The following is an 11431-nucleotide window of genomic DNA, read 5'->3' as shown; positions in this document are numbered from 1 at the left end:
ACCATTTCAATATAAGGATGAAACAAGGACATGATCCAGTTAGCATGATAAGTACATTTCTCCATAAATAGAATTGCTCTCCAGAATTTGGTCTGAGTCTGGTTATTTTAACATTCTATTTGAATTTATGTTCTTTCTGGGAGAGATTTCTGTTAATGGTTGTGTAAGGAAGCTTTTGATTATTGAAACACATTTCCAAATGTGCTGCTAGTTTTATTGGAAAATTGTAGTCATAAAGCCTAACACTGAATGTATCGAGTCCATCTGTAGGAAAAGGGGGAGAAGGCCAACAGTTCTGATTCGGTCTCTTGTCATGGTGGTCAGGATTGGTACTGTGGTTTCACGAAAGTCCTCTGCTTACATCACCACTGTGGATACAGGCTCACAGCACCACAGGGGGTCATTGAACACCTTTCTACATGGGAAACTTAGTGCCCTCATTCACATAACCAGATCCTCCTCAAAGCCCACTGAGGTAACAATTACGTCATTTGACTTTACCTGGAGACAATTTCTCTTCAACCCAGAGAGAAACAGCTGACCAAAGAAAGGATTCCGTCCACTTCAGCTTGGTGAACCAGTGAGTTTATTGAGGTGAAAAAGCGTGAGTGGTGTCCTCGTTGGCTTTCTGCTGCTGTTCTAAACACCATGGCCAAAAGCAGCTCAGGCAAGAAAGGGTTTATCTTGTCTTACAGCCCACAGTCCATCATGAAGGGGAGATAGGACAGGAATTCAAGGCAGGAAACAAACTGAAGCAGAAGCCACAGAGGAGTGATGCTCACCAGCTTTCAGCTGCCTTTCATGTCCCTCCCAGGACCTGGTAGGGTTATCACTGCCCTAAATATGTTGGGCTCTTCCTTCCACGTCAACCATGAATCAAGAAAATGCTCCATCCAGGTCAATCTATTGGAGGCATTTCCTCAAGTGAGGTTCCTCTTCCCAGATGGCACAAGCCAGTTCAAGTGCAGGCTACCTCACCAAGCCTCCCTGTCTCCCCCAATTGTATACAGTTTATTTAACAACCTTGAAGAGAGGCCTCCTGTGTCTTGTCGGTTCCCTCAGCTACCTCAGTCTCTTGCTTCCTTCAATCCACAGAAAATAGAAAGCCATTTAATACTTTTAAATGGGCTTGATAGAGTGTTTCCAAGCCAGGTGACTGAGGAACATTGCAAACCTTTGGTGGTTTGGATGACAATGGCCATCATAGGCTCAGATGTTTAAATGTTTGGTCTCTGGTTGGCAGGAAAGTTTCTGTGAAGGATTAGGTGTGGCCTTGTTGGAGGTGTGTCACTTGGGATTTGAAATTTCAAAAGCCCATGCCTGGCTCAGCCTCTCTGCCTCCTGCTTGTGGATCAGATGTAAGCTCGGAGCTATCACCATGCCTGCCAGCCGCTATGCTCCCTACCATGATGGTCATGGAGTCACCCTCTGAAGCTGTAAGCAAGCCCCCAATTAAATGCTTTCTTTTTTAAGTTGCCTTGGTCATGGTGTCTCAAGAGATGGAGAAGTAACTAGGCCAGAACCTAAGTCCCATTCTATCAAGTTCAAGCTCTTAATCACCGTAGCATTTGCCCTTGCCACTACTGGCTTTGTGGAGTTCACATTTAGCATGCCAGTCACTGCCAACTATGGCATGGGCTAAACCTTTTCATTCCAGGAATGCAAAACTGAACAGACCAGTTAGTTCTCTGGGATCCAAAGTCAAAACTGGCTCTGTAGCAAACAAACCCTGGCCACACTGCACCGTGTCCCACAGAACAGCATTTATCTGCACGGAAAGCAGCAATGTGCAAGCAAACCAAGCACTGGATAGCCATCCAAACGACAGCAGGCCACACCGAAGGTGCTAGACTGCCTTCATCCAGACTCTTGCCTGAAGCATTGGCCTTTTAAATTAGCCTCAAGAACTTTACCAAGGACCACAGGCTGAATGACTTTTCAGAATTGTTTGTCAATAGATCAATTTAAAAAACAAAACAAAACAAAAACCTCATCAAAAGTGGTGAAGAGCAGTATTTAAAAGGATCCGAAGCATTTCTTGAGCAGTAGTGAAGGTTGAGTGGAAATGGGGGCAGTCATCATCTCTTATAGCTTGTTTATCTCGCTCTTCCAGTTACATTTTTCATGTTAGGAATCATGAGAAAAAGACAGATGGGTTAGGTTTTGTGACCTTTTTTTCTTATTTCTTCATGATTTGGGTAATCCCAGATGCTCAACTCTATGTCAAACTCAACTCAAATGTCAAACCAGCACTTGAAAACTAGGTATGTTTGAGTCTGTAAATGTGAACTCATGGATACAGAAGGGTGACTGCATGTATATTGGCTCCAAGTGGTATCACTCACAAGTGAATTTTACTGTTTTGAGACAATGTCCCTGTGCAGCCCTATCTATCCAAGAACACGTAGCTCAGACAAGCCTTGAACTCCAGGCTCTTCCCTGTCTTCCTAGTGCTGGAACTACAGTCGTGAACCACACTTGGCTACAATTCTTTAACTGCTACTGCTGGAGAAAACTGTCCTCCAGGCATGACAAGACTTGCCTTTGTCAACTCAACACCTATGATAACCTACAGGTGACCTGCACAAGATAGGACCCACTTTGTCATTGGTGGACACAAGACCCCACCTTTCACCCCAAAATCTATGCAGTTTATGGTTGTTAGGGGAGGGGCTCCCAAGCCCCCCATCCCCTCCCCCAGGATTTACAAACAGTGGCTCTTTTCCTTCACGTTGCCTTATGCTTTTGTAAGGAGCCCCAATTGGTTCACCAAGCTATACGTGGGTGGTCACATTTCTATTTCTGACCTTGGTGCTCCACCAGCTGAGTAGACATTTGTTCACTATCTTGGTTCACATAATAACCTACATGTTTACCTAGAATTTAAGTCACAAACGCAAACCCTTGGTCCTTGTAGGAGATGGCATTTTTCAATGTAAGGATCTAATACTAATACATGGTACTAAAATCATCTTAGTCCTCCAAACAGGTATGAAGTTTACCTCCTGAAACTGCCCATAATGCCACTGAAGTCTGTTCTCTTCAGGTGTCAGAGGGAGCAATCTACCTCTTTATGAGGTGTGTGTGATGTGATCTTTGTACATCTTTCAAGATTACCACAGAGAGTAATTCCAATATCCACTCGACCAACTGCAGAGAACCAAATACAGACACTGGTTTGTAATATATTATTTATTTGTCCTATTTCCTGTCTTCAGGAACCATGAAAAAAAAAAATGTGGGTTTTGGGACAGTGGCAACCTAGCTGGCCTCCTCCGCTGCTGGACTCCCCCACTGGGGATGAGGGGAAATGGGCCAGCCACTACAAATGAAGGGAAGACGCCAACCGATTCCCAGGAAAAAAATGAACCCAGAGTGAAACCTACCCTGGGGTGGTTTTTGTGGACCCTGTGGGCAGAATGACAGTTACTGAGAATGAAATGGAATGGCCAAGAAGGGAAGAAGAGCGTTTCCAGGGACCTACGTGTTTCTCCTTGCTCTTACCTCACATGACCTTTCCTTTCCTTACCGGGGCATTACACAACTCTACAGCTAATGGGAAAAACGGGACTCCTGGGGAGTTATTAAGAGTTATCCCTAAAGTAGGCTTTAATTCTAAATAAAATCAAGCCAATTTCGAAAGGCAATGCTGTTATGAAGCTAAAGCTTGAGGAGGAAATGTGTGTATGTATTTTGAGACATGTTCCTAACGTGGCTCAGGAATGGCCTCCGAACTCAGCAGCCACGAACGACGTGACTCCCCGTGGCAAGCGTGCGCCACCATGAGCAGAGAGACAATTTTAAAAGCTGCTAAACACGCTAGAGGCTGAGGGCCCCGCCGTTATGCAACACCGCCCAGGGAGCAATCTTCATGACTCACTTCCGTATTGCACAAGTTACTTCATTTTAAAGAAACGTGAACACAAGGGTGTAAGGTGAAGGTGGCTGGTACTCAGATCATGGATAGTAGTATCTGTTAGCTTAAAAGACTATCGATCCTAACTAAATTCCTAGCACCCACCAAGGTCCCTAAGTTGTCTTTTCCAAGTAGCTCAACCTTTCTAAGTATGGCCAGCGAGGCAACTTCTTGCCCATAGCTGGAAACACCTCTCCTACCACTCCCTCCTGCGAAGGCCTGGGCAGTTAGGCAAAGTTAATTCCAGAATACCTTCCCCGTCTGTCCTGCCTACTGTGGTGCGAAGGGTGGGGGGAGGCTCCCAACCCACCTCCTGGGTCCCCTCCGGCTCCCACATGGCCTCAGGGGTGGCCCGCGTCCAGCTCAAGCTCGGGACGCGTCCCCACCCAGCACCCCGTCGGTCCCGCGACTACACAGCTCTCCGGATTACTCGCTTTTGACCGACTTTATTGGCTGCGGACTGCGGCGGGCTCGGTACCCGTCGGGTTCACTTGCTCTTCACCTTCTGGCTCTCGGTCTTCTTGGGCAGCAGCACGGCCTGGATGTTGGGCAGGACGCCGCCCTGCGCGATGGTCACGCGGCCCAGCAGCTTGTTGAGCTCCTCGTCGTTGCGGATGGCCAGCTGCAGGTGGCGCGGGATGATGCGCGTCTTCTTGTTGTCGCGCGCCGCGTTGCCCGCCAGCTCCAGGATCTCGGCCGTCAGGTACTCCAGCACCGCCGCCAGGTAGACCGGCGCGCCCGCGCCCACGCGCTCCGCGTAGTTGCCCTTGCGCAGCAGCCGGTGCACGCGGCCCACGGGGAACTGCAGGCCCGCGCGCGACGAGCGCGACTTGGCCTTGGCGCGCACCTTGCCGCCCTGCTTGCCTCGCCCCGACATGCTCGACCCGGCGCCGACAGCTCCAACACCAGCCCGCTCAGTTCCGGGATGCCGTGCGCCACTCCGGAACTACCTCGCCAAACTCTGCAGCCGCGGCCGCCTGTGACAGGCAGGCGCCGCTCCCAATCAGCTCGCCCGAGCAGAGGGCCCGCCTTCCAAGACTTGTCCCAATCAAAACCGCAAATTCCTAGTCCTAATTTACATAGTTCGCAGGTTTTCTTGGTCTTGTTGGAACTGGCAGGTGTCTGTAATCCCGGCACTAGGGTAACCCGGGCCGGAGGATTGCCAAAATCTTGAGGTCAGCCTTATCTTTTTTGAGATTGAGACCAGCCTGATAGGAAGGAAGGAAGAGAGGGAAGGAAAAAAAGGGAATTAAGGAAAGCCATGCACATAGGTGCAGGTCTATAATCCCAGCTCTTGGAGGTGGAGTTGGAGGTTGTCGCTCAGTTCTCCAAGACTTGAGAAGACTCTAAACTAGACCGAGACACTGGAGCAAGAATGCTTCGACTTGTTCTTATATATTCAAATTATAGGCCCGTGGCATTTGAAATAAAATAAGGTTTTTTTTTTAATTTAATTAACGATTACTTTCCACTGATTCACTGAGATACTTCAGTTTACCACATTTTCTGAATGTTATACAACCGATGTAATGTCAAACGTTGGTTTAAAATGCCATGTAGATTATTTAGTATCCATTTAATTAAAAGATCACAAATTTAATCTCTCCCTATTCTAACTACGATTTGATTTCATTGAATAAAGTTCCCAGAGCGAAGTGTGGTGGGGCCTGCCTGTGGTCTTAATATTAAGGTGTAGAAAAGAGGGTCCGTTCAAGGTCATCATTAGCCACAGAGTTCCCACCCAGCCTGAACTGGGTAGGATCCTGTTCCAAACACAGAATAAACACATAAACACACACACACACACACACACACACACACACACGCACACACGCAAACACGCACGTGTGCGACAGAACCCGTTTACATGTATGTCTTTATTGTCCAGCACAATGATGAATATACAGTAGCTAGGGTCTCAAATACACCTCTTTGGATCTTTGGATCGGAACAATATATTGCCACCATAAAGGTGATCAGTCATCTTGGAGCCCGACAACTTCCTCAAAATCCTGGCTTTACCACCTAACACCTGACCTTAATACATTATTTAATGTCTGGAGGCATTCAACAGGTTCTATTACATACTGAGTCAATGCCTCTGGGAGCCTCTGTAAGAATTCTAGAAAGCCAAGGATTTAAAATCATGAGATAAGATTTAATGACTCACTGGGTGGTAGTGGCACAAGCCTTTAATCCCAGCACTTGGGAGGCAGAGGCAGGCAAATCTCTATGAGTTCAAGGCCAGCCTGGTCTACACTGTGAATTCCAGGACAGCTGGGGCCACACAGAGAAACCTCATTTCGAAAAACAAAAACAAAAAAAGATTTAATGACTCAGGCTTTTTTCCCTCCAAATATCCTAGGGCTCAGTTAATCTTTAACATACTGTTTGAGTTATGGGGATTGAAGATTGAAAAGTACTGTAGATTAAAGGCATTTAGAAATATAAAAATTTAGGAAACCATTTTCCTGCCAGGAAGCTTATCTTTAAAACTGCAGACCAACAACAATTTACTAAAATGCTCAGTCCTCAAAAAGCTCATTAAGCACCTGGGAAAGAGTTGTGAACTCTCCCTTAAATCCGGCTGTCTTCTAAATGCAGTAAATTTCAGGGTAGTCTTCTCAAAAAAAAAAAAAAAAAAAAAAAAAAAAAAAAAAAAAAAAACTCTGGGCATGGTGGCACTTGCCTTTAATCCCAGCACTCAAGAGGCAGAGACAGATGTATCTCTGACTCTGAGTTCCAGGCCAGCCTGGTCTACAAACTGAGTTCCAGGACCGTTAGGGCTGTTACACAAAGAAACCCTGTTTAAAAAGGAACAAAACACCAAAAGAGTCCTTTTCTGGCTTAGGAATTTCCAGTAAAAATCTATTCAAAGTCATGCTTCCGACAAACGTAACTTTACAAGACCTTTGAATGGGGAGGGGATGAAATGTAGTTGAATTTGTCTAGCCCAGGCTGGCCTCCAGCTCGTGGCAATCCTCCTGCCTCAACCTCCAGAGAGCTGTGATTACAGGTGTGAGTCACTAAACCTGGCTGGAACTTTTAAGTTTTAAATGCAAGCTCTGAGATGCAAGCTTATCTAAGTGACACGTTACAATAGCTCAGCTAAGAAACTATAAAAGCGGACAGTTGGTTGAAAAGAAAATACTGATGTGTTCCCGGGCAGGAGAAGCAGAAACTCCACAAACTGCAGAAAAACAACTGAAAACAAACAGGAAGTGGAGAGAGGAATAAAATAATTTTCTTAGCGTGGTCACAAGAGAAAGTGACCGTTCTCTTCTCCATCCACTCAAAAGACTCACGTGAAAACGTATATTGCTTTACCATAGTATCTAGTAAGCTAGACTTCTAATCATTTTCACATTATTTTGCAATAAAGAATATAAGCTTCGATAGCGAATCAGAGCATACTGAAGATAGCATGTTGCGACCTTTTTATTTGCGCTAAGGAAGAGAAAAAGAAATTGTTAGCTTATATTGTTTAAATTTTCAAATATGCTAGGGTTTTTCAGATTTGAGAGGGGAATAAAAAGTCTTCCGGTATTGGAGCTAACGCAGACCGGAGTAAAGAACCAGGGGGTGGAGCCTATAGCTCCGCCCACTCCCTGCTGTTTTCAAACAGGTCCGCAATCAGAGAATATAAGCTCTCGCTGGCGGGCTTTGTAAGGTAATTTCCTCTTGTTTCCTTGTTCACTGGGTAGAGAAGATGTCTGGACGTGGTAAAGGCGGCAAAGGGCTCGGGAAAGGCGGCGCTAAGCGACACCGCAAGGTCCTGCGAGACAACATCCAGGGCATCACCAAGCCCGCCATCCGGCGCTTGGCTCGGCGCGGCGGCGTCAAGCGCATCTCGGGGCTCATCTACGAGGAGACTCGCGGTGTTCTCAAAGTGTTTCTGGAGAACGTGATCCGCGACGCCGTCACCTACACCGAGCACGCCAAGCGCAAGACGGTCACGGCCATGGACGTGGTCTACGCGCTCAAGCGCCAGGGCCGCACTCTTTATGGCTTCGGCGGCTGAGCGCGTCCACCGGCTCTAGGCCTTCCCTGGTCGCTTGCATCACCACCCCTAACCCAAAGGCCCTTTTCAGGGCCCCCAAAGCATCAGAAAGGAGCTGGGGCGACTTAATCGGGATGGGAGGGAGGTTACCTTAAGGAGGCTGGGTCGCTTAGGGATTACCAATGCGGCTTGCATTGTTGTACATGCAAATCAGGCTGCGTGGGAGCACGTTCTCATTGGACCGGTGGGCCTCGTGGCTCCGCCCCCCGGCTGGGGAACGTGATCAGTAAGCTTGCTGAGTGCTGTTGGTCTGCGTGAATGATTTTTCTTTGCTTGTTTCTGGGGGCCAGGCCGAAAGCTGGCTCGGTGGCAGCGTCCCGCTCTGCGACTCTAGACCTGAGAAGTGGTGGTCGCTCACCAGAGGGAAAAGTCTGAAGATCCACGTTCCGTAAGGGCAGCGAGAATGAGGAGTGGGGCGGAAGCTTGGGACCCCAAGTTAAAGTGACCCTGTAGCGTAAACTCGGCTTTGTTAGCTGTAGCCATTTCCCTGCCTTAACGATGTGCCTTTGGCAAGGGAGGGCTCGGGGTCGTACTTTAGGTCAGGCTGGTCAGCTTCCCGAGTTCGGATTCCACGGACCTGGCTGTAAGTCTCATTTTAAGAATGTCCTTAAGTCTCCAGAGAGGAGGGATTAAAAAAACCCTGCTACTCTTAACAGAAGTCCTGGGTTGATTTCTCAGCACCCAAGTGGGTTAGCTCAGTCACCTGTAACTGCAGCTTCAGAGCATCAAGATGCCTTTGGCATCCTTGGGCACCTGGACTCAGGTCTGCGTACCCACTCTCTCCATACCCATAACTGAGAAACTAACTTTTTTTCAGTGCCGTAGTTTTTTGACATTTGAAGTTCATCAGTCTTCTCTCTGGCTGAGGAATAGGAGACATTCTTGGGCTTCCCTCAGCAGGAACCTGGCATTTCATTAGGAATGATTATCTCGTATGAAAAGCTGTCTGTGGCGGGCACTTTGTGCCATCTTTCAGCAGATTTAAGTATTGTTAAAGACCACTTTATAGCTGTGGACGGGACAACGAAGAATTAAAAACTTGGAGCTTGGATTTTAACTCGGCCGTGTGCGACTTTACACAGCTTCATTTTATGTGCCCCTGGTTTTACCGGTCAGGCTCCCCTGTCTGTCTCTGTCGCTGACTTTTCACTCTAGCCTTCTGAGCATATAACGGTGGTGTTAATTTCAGAGGACGTTAGTCTAACGAACTCATTTCCTGTAAGCAACTGAAAAACTGAGTTACTTATTTTTGTCTTTAGAAATATTTTCAGTTACAGCTATTTGGTTTTATATTTTCAAAATCTCTCATTTTTCTTTTTGTCCAGTGCGGTATTTTCATGTTTATCACCCCCATTTTAACAAGTATATTTTGATTGAGAAAATGTATCAAATATCTAAATCTATTACGAGCAAAGAAAATGAAATTTAAGCGCCATTTAATGTTACACAAATAACAAAAAATCATATTGATGCAATCACTGTGGAAATCAGGATGGAAGTTTCTCAAAAAGCTTAAACTAGAACTGCCATATAATCCTCTGTCCCATTCGTGTTTGTACATAAAAAATTCTTAGTCACCATACCCATCATACATGGGTATCTACATTCATTGCTGCTTTAGTCCCAATAGCCAGGAAATGGAACCAACCAGTGTGTCCATCCCCAGATGAATGGATGAAGAAATTATGGTACGCACATCCAATGAGTTTTACTTAGTGGTAAAGAAAAATGAAATCTTGATGTTGACAGGAAGATGAGTAAACAGGAAATCAGTCTGTTAAGAAAAATCAGACTGTGAAAGAAAAACTCGTTTTCTTCAATGTGGAGTTGACGTGTGTGTGTGTGTGTGTGTGTGTGTGTGTGTGTGTGTGTGTGTGAATTGTGTGTGTGTAGGTCATAAAGCTAGAAAGAGGAAGGATTGGGGGGGGGGGCGATGAAATACACATGACCTGAAAGCAAAAGCCAGTTGACTAAGTGTGGGAAAGAAGAAAATGAGCCAGGCGCAAGGCAGGGAGAGACGGAGGTCAATTCTACTGCAGAACCAAGTATTGTGACTTGTGTGAAAACACTGTAATGAGGTGCATTATTAACACTTATTACATCTGTCACCTTTCATTCATGATAGTAGTCTTTTCTGTGCTTGGTCAAAAACCATAGCCATATAATGCTCAGTATTAAAAAAAATAGCCAGCACTTACTCTGGAGGCATAGGCAGGTGGATCTCTGTGAGTTTGAGGTCAGCCTGGTCTGTAGAGTGAGTCCCAGGACAGCCAAGGTTACACAGAGAATCCCTGTCTCAAAAAACCATTTAAAAAAAAAAAAAAAAAAGGAAAAGAAAGAAGTTGAATATTAATTAAAGAGCCTGCATATTCATGAGGCACTCTATCTCAGAAGCAGTCAACTTTCAGACACACTTCATGTGAGGGAAAAGGTGGTAATGTGCTGTGGTAGTGTGGAGATTTGGTGGCAGTCTCTGATTTTACTATGTCTGATCATTTTAAGAATGAGTCATGGGCTCAAGAGATGGCGCAGTGGTTAGGAACACTGGCTGCTCTTCTGAAGGCCAAAGTTTGGTTCTCATCTCCCACATCAGACTCCTTACAGCTGCCTGTGACTCCAACTCCAGGGGGATCCGATGCCTCTCATCTCCAAGAGCACCTGTATTCATATTCTCATACACACACACACACACACACACACACACACACACACACACACACACAGAATGAATCCACATGACAGACTGGGCATTTCAGTTCAGTACCAGGCCTTAAAGTGATGCTTTCATGTAATAAGGCTTAGGAGTGTCCTACACCCGCAGCTGTGATAATACCCTGACCACAAAGCAACTTAGGGGAGAAAGGGTTTATTGGGCTGACAATCCCAGGGTACAGTCCGTTATTGCAGGGAAAAATTAAGACAAGAGTGTAAAGCACTAGTATTCAGCCAGCTTTTTGTACTCTTCTCGGCCTATGAAATGGTGTCACCCACACTCACCCGCCTCAGTTAACAACCAAGACAATATCTTCCACAGATGTACAGTCAACCTGATGTAGACAATGTCTCAGTTGAAACCCTCTTTCCTGGCTATTTGAGGTTGTGTAAGTACTAATCGGCCTGCTCATCTGGCAGCAATCAGCATGGTCCTGGGCCTGGTGAGAGGCTAGCTCCTTCCATTATGAGCTCAACTCCAACTACATTGCCCGGTGGGGACATGGATTTGTATGAAAGTACCCCTTCAGAGATGGAAGGGGAGCCCATCTAAGCCTCCCACTTCCAATTTTGAACTTCCTGCTGGATGAGCGCCAATGGGTAGATAGGCAACCCTCCCACTCACCCACCCCCCTTCAGAGTCAGTTTCAGAATCTGCAGTCTTGTCTTACGGAAATAAGTACAGGACTTGTTCTCGTTCATTAGGCTGAGTTCAGGGCTGGTGGTGTAGCTCAGTGGTGAAA

The 11431-nt window shown here is 46.3% G+C and overlaps 2 protein-coding genes across 2 annotated transcripts; one reads left to right on the top strand and one right to left on the bottom strand.

Annotated features, from left to right (window-relative positions):
* Positions 1-4342: 4342 nt before the first annotated feature.
* H2aj (H2A.J histone) lies at positions 4343-4902 on the bottom strand. The gene has a single exon (XM_006976513.3). The coding sequence runs from the start codon at positions 4791-4793 to the stop codon at positions 4404-4406; it is 390 nt and encodes a 129-aa protein (XP_006976575.1). The 5' UTR covers positions 4794-4902; the 3' UTR covers positions 4343-4403.
* A 2442-nt stretch (positions 4903-7344) lies between these two features.
* Positions 7345-8028, top strand: H4c16 (H4 histone 16). The gene has a single exon (XM_076568112.1). It carries the CDS (start codon positions 7626-7628, stop codon positions 7935-7937), a length of 312 nt encoding a protein of 103 aa, XP_076424227.1. The 5' UTR covers positions 7345-7625; the 3' UTR covers positions 7938-8028.
* Positions 8029-11431: the final 3403 nt, after the last annotated feature.

Source organism: Peromyscus maniculatus, chromosome 3 (genome assembly GCF_049852395.1).
Source record: "Peromyscus maniculatus bairdii isolate BWxNUB_F1_BW_parent chromosome 3, HU_Pman_BW_mat_3.1, whole genome shotgun sequence".
Classification (NCBI taxonomy): Eukaryota; Metazoa; Chordata; class Mammalia; order Rodentia; family Cricetidae; genus Peromyscus; species Peromyscus maniculatus.
The sequence above is the reverse complement of the archived record's forward strand: the minus strand, read 5'-3'. Positions and strand labels throughout refer to the sequence as shown.